Raw genomic sequence first — 14439 nt, forward strand, 5'->3', positions numbered from 1 at the left:
AAAACAGCTTTGACAATTGACACACTATTTTTGTTGAGATTATTCCTTCGAATAATTTTTATTCGTCTCTGAAAGAAGCAGATAAATTTATTCCTATAATAAATGTTTTATTAAAGGAATAAGCTATATCCGGCTGTTGAAAAATTGATTTTTTCTCTATTTGAGGAATAAGTGCTAACTGACTGTTTAACTGACTATTGAAAAATTGGCCCTTAATTAAACTAAACAAACACCAAAAGAAAATAATATTTCTTCTTTGTTTTATACGCTAATGAAAATGACGCTCGATTTCGTGGTTTACAAGGTGATATTACCCCTTAATTAAAAAAAAATATTTTAATATCAATAAGTAAGCACATAAAATTATAAAGAAATCAATCATTTTTAGTCGGTTTTCTTTTAAGAATATTTTCATTAAAATGAAATGAAATTAATTTTAAATTTAAATTTTATAATTTTCTGATGCTAATAGGGTTTTTATACAAAAATAAACTAGTGAGAGTTTTGATATTATTTTAAAACTCTAGAAATTTGTCTTTGGTTGAAAAACGGACTGTTTGTAGCCCATTCAGTTGACTTGACTATTTGCCTTACCGCTAATGAGAGAAAAGAACTACATAGGTTACAGTTTTTGATAAAACTTTGGCACTTATATTTTTGAACACCTTATTTAATTTGGTTAAAATTGGGATTTAAACCTATTCCTTTCCGATCCGGTTTGGATCGGAGAAAAAAAGGACATCTTAAAATAAGATGTCCACCTTAAATCCCACCACCTTAAAACAAAACGCTGTTGGCTTAAATTTAAAGTGAACTTCATTTCATTTTAATGTGAATTTTTCATCTTAAAAAAACCGATACAAAATTTAAAATTCAAAATTACAGTCATACTTTAGCTTTAGTTGCATTTTACCATACTTATTTCCAGCAGGAGATAGGTTGATGGTAAGGCACTCGCCTAGTGGCCCAAGAGTTGTAGATTCGATCTCAGTGGATGCCAGTTTTTTTTTTTTTTATTAAACTGCTTCCACATAAAAATAAGATGGTTTCCCGCTTAAATTGAGTAGATTTCATTTTAATTTGTGCATTCAAGAAATTTAGAAGGTTTTCCGCTTAATTTAAGACAAATTCGATTAATTTAATGTGAAATCCGCTTGTTTTTAGGTGGCCTTTTTTCTTCGTTTCGTAGACATTTTTTTTCATTTTAGATAAATTGGTTGGAACTTTGAACACAAAATTCTTATGCAAATTATTTTAAGGATACGATGCTCTTTATTATCCCTCAATTTTTATAAATGCTTGTTTTCCTTTAGACACAAACAAATTCGTATTAAAAATGATCCTAACAATTCTAAAACATTTAAGTTAACATTATCATTTTTTTGAATTTGCATGGCACTGGTTATTATTATTCCAGTTTCGTGTCCAGTAGCGTTTAAGTATTTAATTAACTTTGAAAGAAAAAAAACCCATTAAAAATAAATTAATTCCAACACTTCTTTATCAAAACTATTTATACTAAATAAACTTAATTGCATTATTAAACCATTTAAAAGACCAACAGCAAAAGTAGGTAACTTAATATCTTCATCAAGTTAAAAAAAAAAATCTCGCTCAACATGATAGATTTACAACAGCAATCTTCAAATTACTTGTTTTTTTTTCTGTATTTTTATTTATTTATTACATTTCTTGGCTTATCAATTTCAAGTACCTACCATGAAGTCCTATATTATTTGTGGCATGGCGCCCTGTTCTTGTGTTCACAAAGTGCATCCATTATAATCTTTCTTCGGTTCATAATAATGACCAACGACAACAACAACATTAATAATTATGTGTGCACGCATGGATAGATATTTAGCAAAAAAAAGTCTATCCGAATCGAATTGACTGATTGCACAATCTTAAAAGATTGTTGTTGTCCTCAAAATGATTTTACTCGACGAGTTTTTTGCATTGTCTTCTTTTGTCAAGCGAAAGTGATGGTAAGGTAATACTATTTATAGAATGGGATTCGTCTTATAAATATGTAATTAATTTATATGGAAAGTTCTATTCTTTTAAACAAAAGCGCATGGTAGATGAATACTGATGGAAGAATTTCCTCTGGAGAGAAGGAACGTAACTATTTCGCACTTAAATGCCTTTAGTGGCTATCTATAAAGTGTTGAAGATCTAAGAAGTGAGGACTCTTCTTCTATCTACAATCTTCTACACATTATGTACACACTTAGTTTGTTGTTGATTTATTTATAAAATTATTGCATGAGATGCAACGATATAGAAGAATGTTGACTGATTTTATAGACCATGAAACAGCCCAGAGTAAACAGTCTATAATTTACATGTGAGACATTATTCGAAGTGAGGGAAAGAGTTTGAACTCGCCCGAGCATACCAAACAATGATGTCGTAATTGATAAAGAAAACATAATGTTTGGAGTCCTTTGGCACCATAAAGTACTATTTTTGTATCAATATTTTCCAAAAACTAGTGTAATGATTGCAGTCTTCAAAAAAAAAATAGTTGACTCTGTTTGGAAACGGAAAAAAATGCTATTGATGTGAGTTAGTGAACTGAATCATCTTATTTCTCAAAAAAAAAAAAAAAAAAACTATGATACAACTTCCGAAGTTAAAACGAAATACAACCGAACCAAATTATTGCATTCAAAAGGTTCAAAAACCATTTTTCGGAGCAGCTACCAATTTTTCTTCATTTCTTTCCCAATGAAAGTATTTAAAAAAAAATCTTATGTTCTCGTCAGGATTAACAAAAATGAAGATTCGTTAGATCTAGAGCTAAAACTACACAGAGAAAAAAAGGGCACCTTTAAGTAAGATGATCTCCACTTTAAATTCCACACTCTTAAAACAATACGATTTCCGCTTAAAATAAGTAGAACCCGCTTCAATTCGGTTAAATTTAAGATGAAATTTATTTAATTTTAACTGAAATTTTCATCTTAAAAAATCGACTAAAAATTCAAATTTGTCCGCTTAATTTAAGACGGAAGTCATCTTGGCAAAAAACCATGCAGAAGTCCGAAATTTGTTACAAGAGTAGTTAGGAAGATGGATTTTACATGAATTTCTACTAAAAAAAAAAACTTTGAGATTATACCTACAACACTTTGTGAAAAATTACAGCAAAGAATAAATGTATATATCTTTCCAGTTTTTTAACTGCAAGAAAAATAATTTTTCCTTTTTCGTAGAAGTTGTCAGTCGAAGTAAAGATGACGACTCACACTAACCATCTTTAAGCCTTGAACTATTTCTTCGAACAAAATGTCGAAAAATATTTCTTCCAAATTATCAAAAGTCTATGGGTTTGCGATTTTTTTTTTAACAGCAAACAAATTGTATAGTTTTAAAGTTAAGGATATTGTAAGGTTTATTCGTTGTAAAATTAAAATTTTGCTACCAAAAAGTTCTATTCCTCGACCGACAGCTCTGTTTTAAAGTATTTATACATTTTCCCACGTTCATGAAAGATAAAAATAGAACTAGATAATTTAATAATATATGCTGTAAGTTTGTATAATAAGTAAGAATTTGTTTTTTTAAAGATAAGATTGTTAAAAAGTAATTAGGCTTAGAGCTGTGCACCTAACTGAAAAGTAATCTTCTCTTACATTGATTAGTTTTTTTAAATAATTGGAAATTAAAAATAGGTAATTTAACTATCTATTAAAGGTGTTAAAAGAATAATTGAATTTATGTTGATTACTCAGTTGAAAATTTTTCCATAAATGATTCAGCAGTATATTTATTTTTTTTTTTTGTATGTTGATACAGATAAACCTATCAATCATGAATTTATCTTTTGTTTCTAATTAAGATAAACCTACTACTCGCTCATATCTAATTAAACTTCAAGGTTATAACAAAACCTGCAAATTTTAAATTTGGTGCAAATAAAAAGGTATAAGATTTGTTTTATACAATAATATTTGTTTTAGTAATTTTGTATGAGTATGAGTGTTATCTGGTACCTCTCAACTCACAAACAAAAACATCAAAATAAAGTAAATTATCACTTTCGTTGATGATATCATTTTCAACTGTGAAGTATAAATATTAATTTCACTTTATAATTTTGATTAAATACTATATTTCTGTTGTTTTCTATTATTAATGCAATTTTTGTTTTTATGCAAAATGAAAAAGCAATGTTGATATTATAGATCTTAAAGAATTATAAATACACACTTAACTCAATTATGTTCAATATTTATATGAAAAGTGTATATTTATATTATAAATGGTTAACCAAATATTGTACTGCACTACTTTTTTAAATGAAATGGGAACAGAACAGTAGTTGCATTGGCGATTCATGTTTATTTTTATTTTCCAGTGTTTATGCATTTCTTTTTTTAATATGAGATTTTTCAAGAAAATAATTTTCTCAGATTTGCGAGCAACAATGAAAAATGCTGTAAATCGACCATAATTGTACATCAAAACGAGAAGTTTTTTTTAGTTTTTTGTACTAAGGCCAAATTAATTCACTCACTTTAAAGTCTCCATTAAAAATTAAAAAACTGTATACAAATTATTAAATTTCCCTTTTTAAATGGCGACATTAAATTTGATGGAAAGTCAATAAATTGGGCCTAAATGCCAAACTTTTCTTAAAAAAAGATTTCAGTATTTTTCTTTTCTAATAAAATGTTAGTTAATTCAAATTATTTTTGCCCAAAAAAGGAAACAAACGGGAAAAAGCTAAACTGCTATTTTGAAAGTTAGGACATTATTCTACATTTCAGTTAAAAATGTTAGGTCCTTTTCTTTTCACAAAATTCGACACGGAACTGAAAAAAAATAAAAAAATTAGTAGGTACCTAATTACTTTTATTGAACGGCAAACTCATTTTATGTTTCTGATGACACCAATACATTATTTTGGTTTAAAATGAGATTTTAATTTGAATGTTAATTTTTTTCCTTTCCAGATTCTTCTGATATTGTAGACTGCAAGTTGAAACTTATTCTCGGCTTAATATGGACACTCATTCTTCATTATTCCATCTCAATGCCAATGTGGGATGGCGAAGACGAAAATCAAATGAACGGTACAGGTGCAACACCTAAACAGAGGTTAGCTTATAACATTCAATTTCCATCAGATTTAACCTTAACCTATAAATTCTTTTCCACTTTAAATTAGACTTCTCAACTGGATCCACACTCGTATCCCAGAGATGCCAATTAATAATTTCACAAATGACTGGACTAGCGGTAAGGCAGTTGGTGCCTTGGTTGATGCTTGTGCACCTGGTTTGTGCCCTGATTGGGATATGTGGGATCCAAAGGATGCTGTACAAAATGCATCTGAAGCCATGGGCTTGGCTGATGATTGGTTAAATGTTCGTCAATTGATCAAACCAGAAGAATTAGTCAATCCAAATGTTGATGAACAATCAATGATGACATATTTATCACAATATCCAAATGCTAAGTTGAAGACTGGTGCTCCATTAAGACCAAAGACCAATCCAAATAGGTAAGCTAACTTTTTAGATGTTGGAATCAATTTTACTTGTTCATTTCGTCAACATAATTATTGTTTTCGTTCAATTTTCCCATCGTTTATAATTTATTTCTTACATTTTTTTTTTTGTTAAAACCATATCGCACGTATATATTTTTTTTATAATTGACTGAATGTTAAAAACAAATTTTTCTTTTGTTAAAAACAAAACATAAAATAATAAAAGTATTTAACGTTTTGATTTTTTGAGAAAAGAAAATAATGTACCTATGTAATTAATTTATTTAATATTCTTCTTCTTCTATTTAATTACAAAACAAAAAATTCTCTCAGCATTCCTCCTCCCCGGTAAGTCTGGGAATGAAACATTAAATTGTTTTTCCTTTGATTTTTGTGTGAATATGCATTTTTGAAGCCAATATTCTTTAAGAAGCACATGAAACTTTAAACCATAATGAAAACGAAAATCGGCATTAACAGCATAAAAAAAATGTACATTTATATGAATCCAAAAAAAAAAAAAGATTTCTTTGTTTTCAAAAAAAAGAAACATGGTCTGAATGTGATGGTTAGAGTTTCAAAATAGTGCTTTTGAGAGAAACACTAGTGCAATTTCGAAAGCTTTTTAATTTTTTTGTACGATGCTAGTAGGAATTTGCGCTCGAATTAATATTTAAATAATTTAAATAAACTGTGAATGATGTGTATCTATATAAGCTTAGTAGACTTTAAGCCTAGTTATTGAAAGCAATTAAAAGCTAAAAAAAATAAATTATAATTTTAGTTAATTTTTTTTTCCAAAAAGTGTTCATTTTTAGCGCCCTCGACTGTATGTAGTTCGATTATTTAGATTGCATACCCCTAGGATTTTGATATGATCATTACCACATGTGTAGCTGAACAAAATTGTTTTTTTTTTTTTTAATTCTGACAAAAGGCGTATGTCATTGATGAGTTCTATTTTGAATTTCATTGAGCAATTACTTGTTTATAATTCGTATGATATTGAAAGTTGTTATCGTTAATGAATAATGAAAGCAGTTATGAGAACCAAAAAAGATTTAAATTCGTGGAATGTATAATAAAAATGTCAATTTTCACTTAAAATTATTGCTACATAAGCGACATTTAGGTAGAGTAGAATACAAAAAGATGAGTTTGAACGATCTAATAACTTTTTAGTGTATTTTATTGATATCGATGTCATAAAATAAAGTAAATTTATCAACAAAAATCTTTTACTTTATTTATATTGTTACGTATTTAATACATATTCATAGTGATGTTTAGATGATTACCGTGTTTATATACCAATGAAATTTAAAACGTATGAACGCTTCCTTGGAGAATGTTATGTTTTGTCCATAACTGCCAGACATAACTGCTTCCAAAAATACCTCTTTTATCAAATTATAAATTAGTAGGTTGATTAAAAGTTATGATGAAACAAATGAACCGCACTATCTTATCTTCGCAACGGAAGTTTTTTTCAATGGAAAAGACTATCAACTTTATTTTAAAATACCCATTAATATAATTTTGTGCTTAATAAAAATTACAAGTCACTATGGCGTATACGTACTTTTTTTCAAATTTGTATAGAAATTTTATTTTAAATTCATTTTAAACTTGAGAAATAACCTTGAAATATGTTTGAGACAAAGATCCATAATAAAAGCAGTGAAAACCAATATGTACATTCTATTTAAAAGTGGTAACACTGTATTTTGATTTTAAATACGAACATACTGTTTAGGTTAGGTTAGGTTGTAGTGATTGTCAGGCAAATTACTCGATACACTTAGACCCTTATGGATCCATTGTGATACCACAAAAGACTAGCAAGTTAGGAACTCACTAGCCGAACCACTCGGAGCTTCCATTTCTTTTAATACAAAAATCGATTGAACAATAAAGCATTTTTAGAACTTGCAACCTCCTGACATTAGGTTAGGTTTTATACAGGCAATTCATGTTCGAAACATATTCTGAAACGCGTTCAATTTTAATTTAAAAAAAATAGAGTTTTCTATCTCAAGTTTATCAAGTCAAAATGCCTCTTTCAATTCCGTTTTCCAACGATTGTTGTGATTACGATTGGTGGTCAGGGGACAGCCTACCATTTTTGAATGTAGCGATGTTTGCAACCAACCAAATGCATTTGTCGTTGCCTTAACTTTGTGAGATGTTAATTGTAAAAATAAAACAATCATAAAAACTCAGACAATTTGTCTGCTGAGGTTTAGAGAGCCATCAAAGTCACAAAACTCGTACAATTTTGAAATCAAAGGCAATTATTGCTTCGTTTCGATATGTTTTACCTATATTTTTTTTATTTGTCTTAGCAAAAAAGTTATGGCCAATAAAACGCAAAAAACACCAAAAAATTTATTGAAAAAACTTTGGGCCTCGTCACCACTGTAATAATGGACCGATGGCAGGTCTTACAAAGAAATAAGTCATTGTTTTCAACCGATTCAGTGAAGTAATTGAACATGCGGACCATATTGATATAATCGACCTCTCCAAAAAGATCTGTTTTGGGTCATTATACAGCTAGTGAAGAGCAGAAAAGACTTGATGTTCTTGAAGTAAAACTAACTAATCCGCTATTAAAGAATAAAGTAACAATCGTTCTCAGAAATTTTCGAGTCACCAAAGCCTTCACTTACCTTAAAGTAAGCATTTATCGACTCCACGATTCGCTTAAATATTATCACAACAAAAACATTACTGTTAAAAAAAGAGCCAAGTTCTCCTATGTTGAAATTATGCTGGCACAAAAAGTATTGAGATATAAAAGTGTACCAAGTTCTAAAGTTTGGGTTCAAATTCGTATCAATAAAATTTTGATTGTTTACTTGACAATTTTTCTTTTAAATACCGATTTTTAAAGTTATTTCAAAAATTTGCCAAGTAAACAATCAAAATTTTATTGATACGAATTTGAACCCAAACTTTAGAACTTGGTACACTTTTATATCTCAATACTTTTTGTGCCAGCATAATTTCAACATAGGAGAACTTGGCTCTTTTTTTAACAGTAATGTTTTTGTTGTGATTTCACTACTTTTTGCAAGGTATGGCTGTAGAATTGAAAATCTCTATATTTGATGAAAATGGGCAGTTGCCACGCCCCCTAGTTGAAATTCTCAGATTTAAAATTGTGTCCTTTGTATAAACTACCAGCTGTAACATTCTACCAAATTTCAAGATTCTACGATAATCAGAAGGGCTCTATAATATTTGATGAAAATTCAGCGGAAATGGGCGGTTGCCACGCCCCCTGGCTAAAATTCTCAAATTTTAAATTTTTTCCTTTGTATAAATTACCAGCTTTACCATTCTATCAAATTTCAAGATTCTACGATAATCAGAAGTGCTCTATAATAATTAATGAAAATTCAGTGAAAATGGGCGGTTGCCACGCCCCCTGGCTAAAATTCTCAAATTTTAAATTTTTTCCTTTGTATAAACTACCAGCTCTACTATTCTACCAAATTTCAAGATTCTACGATAATCAGAAGTGCTCTATAATATTTGATGAAAATTCAGTGAAAATGGGTGGTTGCCACGCCCCCTGTCTAAAATTCTCAAATTTTAAATTTTTTCCTTTGTATAAACTACCAGCTCTACCATTCAACCAAATTTCAAGATTCTACGATAATCAGAAGTGCTCTATAATATTTGATGAAAATTCAGTGAAAATGGGCGGTTGCCACGCCCCCTGTCTAAAATTCTCAAATTTTAAATTTTTTCATTTGTATAAACTACTAGCTCTACCATTCAACCAAATTTCAAGATTCTACGATAATCAGAAGTGCTCTATAATATTTGATGAAAATTCAGCGGAAATGGGCGGATGCCACGCCCCCTGAATTGAAAATCTCAAATTTTCGATTTTTTCCTTTGTATACACCACAAGTCCTATCACCATGTAAAATTTCAAGTTTCTACGTTAACGGGAAGTTCTCCATAATTTTGATGATCTGTCAGTGAGTGAGTGAATCAGTCAGTCAGTCAGTCAGTCAGTCAGTCAGTCAGTCAGTCAGTCAGTCAGTTACGGTTTTTGCGATTTTTGAAGCCCTATATCTCAGGAACTACTCATCGTAAGAGGCTGAAATTTTGTGAGGAGTTTTGTTTTGACCAGCTCAACAAATGAGTTTGAAATTTCTAGCATCTTTGGTGTGGAAGTTAGAGGGGGGTCGAAAATGGCCTGAGTTGTTTCCTGTAAATAAGGGTGTAGTGCCAAAGTTGCTAGAGAACTTGGCTGGGCACTACCGTGCCCCTTGATAACCTTGGAAGCAGCAATTTTTCGGTTAAATCTAAGTTATTTTTCAGCTGATTACCGTTACATTAGTTAAAAAAAAAAAAAAAACAAATGTAAACAAAAATCTCTAATTAAGAAAAATAGCTTGGTCTACGTAAGCATTATGTTGCTGGGTACTGTAAGCGAATAGTGATCTTTTTTCTCTCTGATAGGGATAAGAGTAATTTCATTGATCTTCCAAGATCTTGATCTTGAAAATGAAAGCAAGCTTATAAGATTATAAATTGTATTGTTGCCGTAATAGAAATTTTAGTGATTATGGTGTCCAAGATTTGTTACGGGCCCAATATTGGGTACCCAATAATATTGGGTACCAACAAACGAAGAACTAGGCAGTAAACAAATTGATTGGTTAAACAATTTTATTAACTTCTTTATTTCGGTTGGAGTACTCGGTCTACTTCAACGTTAAATCATCGAACTAAAAGTTTCATTAGGTGGTATTTTAGGAAATGAATATCAATTAAAGATGTTTGAGAAAATTCCAATTTTTTCTCATCGGCTGTTTCGATTCTGGTTTTGGGAAAAAATTGGAGTTTTCTCAAACATCTTTAATTAAGGAATGATATATCTAATAAATTTAAGATAATTTCACTTTTCACCTCAGGTTCATTAAGTCTTTCATACTAGAAATCTTCAATTTATTCAGATTTAAAATTTTACCCCAATATTGCATTTAGTTTTCCTAGTTTATATACATACATAGGTACTCTTATTGAACCTAACATCCCATTGCAATCTTTTAAAACTACAAAGTAGGAATGCAATTGCTTCGCTCCTGCGCTTTATGTTTTCTGCATTGTTTTATCCCTAAAAAAGCTCTTTTTGTGTTCCTGTTGTACCTTTGTTCTTCCATAAAAAACTATTTTAATTTTTCTTATTAATTTTATTTTGTTCAATTTCTTTTCATTCAGAGTCCGTGCTTATGGTCCAGGAATTGAACCAATCGGCCCAGTTGTTGCTGCACCAGCCAATTTCACCGTTGAAACATTTTCTGCTGGCAAAGGAAATGTTGAAGTTGAAATCATTGGTCCCAATGGTCAACCAGAAAAAGCTGAAGTTCGTTTCAATAATGACAAGAATCTAACCTATTCCATTTCGTACATCCCCAAAATGGAAGGTGATCACAAAGTTTATGTAAAATACTCCGGTCGTGATATTCCAAAGAGTCCATTCAATGTCAAGGTCGAAGGTCATGCTGGTGATGCTTCTAAAGTTAAAGCAACCGGTCCCGGTCTACAACCTAGTGGAGTTTATATCAATAAACCAACATTCTTTGACATTTTAACCAAAGGTGCTGGTCGTGGAGTCCCAGAAGTTATCATTATTGATCCAGCAAATCATAAGACCTCTGTTCCAGCTAAGGTTAGACAAGTCGAAGATGATGTTTGGCGTTGTGAATATGTTACACCACTCACTGGTTTACATTCGATTAATGTCTTCTATGCTGGAACTCCAATTCCAAACAGTCCCTTCCCGGTGAAGGTTTCTCCACTCTCTGATGCCCGGAAAGTTCGTGCAAGTGGACGTGGTCTTCAAAGTACTGGCGTAAGATGTGGAGATGATGCTGATTTCAAGGTCTACACAGATGGCGCTGGTGAGGGTATACCCGAAGTTAGGGTTATTGGACCCGGTGGATCTAATCAAAATGTCGCTCTAACCAAAATCGATGGAACTACCTATGAAGCACATTACTTCCCTACCAAGGAAGGTCGTTATGTTGTTATGGTAACTTTCGGAGGTCAAGAAGTCCCCAAGAGTCCATTCGAAGTTAAAGTTGGACCCAAGAAGGAATCATCAATTGTTGCCTATGGACCTGGCTTAACCGGTGGCGTTATTGGATATCCAGCAGCTTTTGTTGTTGAGACTAATGGCGAAACTGGTGCTCTAGGTTTCACCGTTGCCGGTCCATCTCAAGCCGAAATTGAATGTCACGACAATGGTGATGGCTCAGCTTTGGTCAAATACCATCCAACAGCTGTAGGAGAATATGCAGTTCATATTCTTTGCGATAATGAAGATATCCCTAAGAGTCCCTTCATCGCACAAATTCTCCCAAGAACTGATTTCCATCCTGAACTTGTTAAGGCCCACGGCCCTGGATTGGAGAAAAATGGCATCACTATTGGTGAACCAACTTCATTCACAGTTGACACCTCTAAAGCTGGTAACGCTCCTCTGGAAGTTATTGTCGAAGATGTTTATGCTACCAAGATTCCAGTAAAGGTCCAAGACAAGCCTGATGGCACTAAGTTGTGCACCTATACTCCAATGTCTGGCGTTCCACACACTGTGGAAGGTAAGTTTCAAAAAAGGTTTTTTTCATAATGTGATAGGTAACGCGTTTGAAATTTCAGTGAATTATGGATGCGTCGCTACTCCCAACTCCCCACATCGTGTCTATGTAGGAGTCCCAATTGATCCAACCAAGGTTCAAGCTTTCGGACCCTGGTTGGAACCAGGTGTTAAACCCAATGTTGCCACACACTTCAATGTTGACGCTCGCGAGGCAGGTGACGCTGAACTCCAAGTGAAGATCATCCACGAAGACACCAAAGCTGAGGTCCCTTGCCGTGTCATTGACAACGAAGACAGCACCTACACTGTGGAAGTTATTCCACCAGCAAATGGTGCCTACACCACATCCATGACCTATGGCGGTCTACGAGTTCCACTTGGCCCCAAAGTTGTAGTTCAACACACCATCGACGTTTCCAAAATCAAAGTGGACGGTCTCGAACCAAGTAAGTACCTTAAACCCACACTCACACTATCTTTCATTCTTTGCATAGTTCATTGTTTGAAAACAAGAAAAGGTCATTTAAGAAATTTATTACAAACTCACAAGCTGCACCATTGAATAGTCTACAGCAGTTCCGGGTCATTACGAATGGCCTTCCGAGGGCGGATCTATCGGTAACAATAACAAGTCCATCTGGAAATCGTGTCAAAGCACATATCATACCCACAGCTGAGGGGTTCCTGGTAAATTTCACACCTACCCAGTTAGGAGAGTACCTTTTGAGTATTTGTTTTGGTGGAAGTCCTATAACGCCTAGGCCCTTCCGATTGCAATGTCTCACTGGTAGTGACTCGAATAAAGTACGTGCCTTCGGTCCAGGTTTGGAACGAGGTATTATTGGCCAACCGGCAGAATTTATTATAGACACCCGAGGAGCTGGTCAAGGCGGACTTGGAGTAACCGTTGAGGGACCTTGTGAAGCGGCTATAAACTGCCGTGACAATGGTGACGGTACATGTAACGTTGCCTATTTACCAACCGAAATGGGAGATTATACAGTGAATGTTACATTTAACGATCGTCATGTTAATGGATCACCATTTCAACCAATCATAGTACCGCTGCCAAATTTAAACAAGATCCGAGTGACTGGCATAGGAATTCAGCCACACGGTACGAAGAAGGCGTTACGTTGATTTTTGAATTTTTGCGTTTTTCTGTGTGTGCCCAAATCAAAAGTGATCGCGCGTAGAGGAGACGTTATTAAAAAAATATAAAATAAAAAAAGCCTGCTTAAATAACCTGCCCCACAGAGTATGCTGCACTTTGTCAAAGGCACCAGCTTTCAAAAAAAAAAAAATTTAGTTACTACAAAAAAACCTAACACTTTTTGCTAACCACAAAAAAAAAAAACACGCCCACCGCATGCATTATTATTTTTTCGTTTATTTCGTTTTTCATTTAATAACACATTTTATATCTATCTATTCGTTGTGTTTCGTTAAGTTTTGGAAATTTTGAAAATTTACGGTTTATTTAACCCTCCATTTTAGGTGTCATAATGAATGCTCCCGTTGACTTTTCCGTTGACATGAGCAAAGTTGGTAACGATATCGACACGAAGAAGCTTTCCTGCGCCATCTTTGATCCCAAGGGAAATGTTCTACCAAGCAAGGTCAGTCAAGGTCCTAAAGATGATGTCTTCCGAATTATGTACACACCATTCGAAGCTGGACGACACACTATTGAGTTGATGTATGATAATGTTCCAATTCCTGGATCACCATTTGTGGTTCATGTGAAGAGCGGTTGTGATCCATCACGTTGCAAGGCTTACGGGCCAGGTCTTGAGAAAGGTTACACCAACAAGAATAACAAATTCACTGTGGAAACTAAGGGTGCCGGAACTGGTGGCCTTTCGTTGGCTATCGAGGGACCTTCTGAGGCTAAGATGAGTTGTATTGATAACAGGGATGGAAGTTGTGACGTAGAGTACTTGGCTACTGACCCCGGCGAGTATGATATCACTATCCGTTTCGCTGACAAACATATTCCCGGATCACCATTCAGAGTGGTTGTGGAAGAAACTGTTGATCCCTCAAAGGTTAAGGTCTATGGACCTGGTATTGAACATGGTCAAGTTAGGGAAGGTCTACCAACTTATTTCAATGTTGATGTTGCTGAAGCTGGTCCCGGAAGAATTGCCGTTAAACTGACAAATTCTGAGGGTATTCCTGTGGATAATTTGAATGTTGAAGAAAAGGGTAATGGAGTTTATGCTGTGCATTATGTTCCACCCAAGCAGGGATCAGTTCTGACGTGCCAAGTTAAATTCTCTGATGTTGAAGTGCCATGCAGGTAAGA

General features: G+C 33.1%; 1 protein-coding gene across 5 annotated transcripts in view; it reads left to right on the forward strand.

Moving 5' to 3' along the window:
- Positions 1 to 14439, forward strand: part of LOC129916809 (filamin-A) — an 83242-nt gene that overhangs the window by 32388 nt on the left and 36415 nt on the right. For 2 of the 5 annotated variants that reach the window (XM_055996959.1, XM_055996957.1), the window contains exons 3-9: positions 4965 to 5109; positions 5180 to 5515; positions 5837 to 5851; positions 10748 to 12132; positions 12191 to 12577; positions 12682 to 13248; positions 13629 to 14433. In XM_055996959.1, the coding sequence (XP_055852934.1) occupies positions 4965 to 5109; positions 5180 to 5515; positions 5837 to 5851; positions 10748 to 12132; positions 12191 to 12577; positions 12682 to 13248; positions 13629 to 14433 (3640 nt within the window). The remainder of the gene's footprint in view (positions 1 to 4964; positions 5110 to 5179; positions 5516 to 5836; positions 5852 to 10747; positions 12133 to 12190; positions 12578 to 12681; positions 13249 to 13628; positions 14434 to 14439) is intronic. The other 3 variants (XM_055996958.1, XM_055996960.1, XM_055996961.1) reach the window with 3 other exon arrangements.

The sequence above is a fragment of the Episyrphus balteatus genome, chromosome 3 (assembly GCF_945859705.1).
Source record: "Episyrphus balteatus chromosome 3, idEpiBalt1.1, whole genome shotgun sequence".
Taxonomy (NCBI): domain Eukaryota; kingdom Metazoa; phylum Arthropoda; class Insecta; order Diptera; family Syrphidae; genus Episyrphus; species Episyrphus balteatus.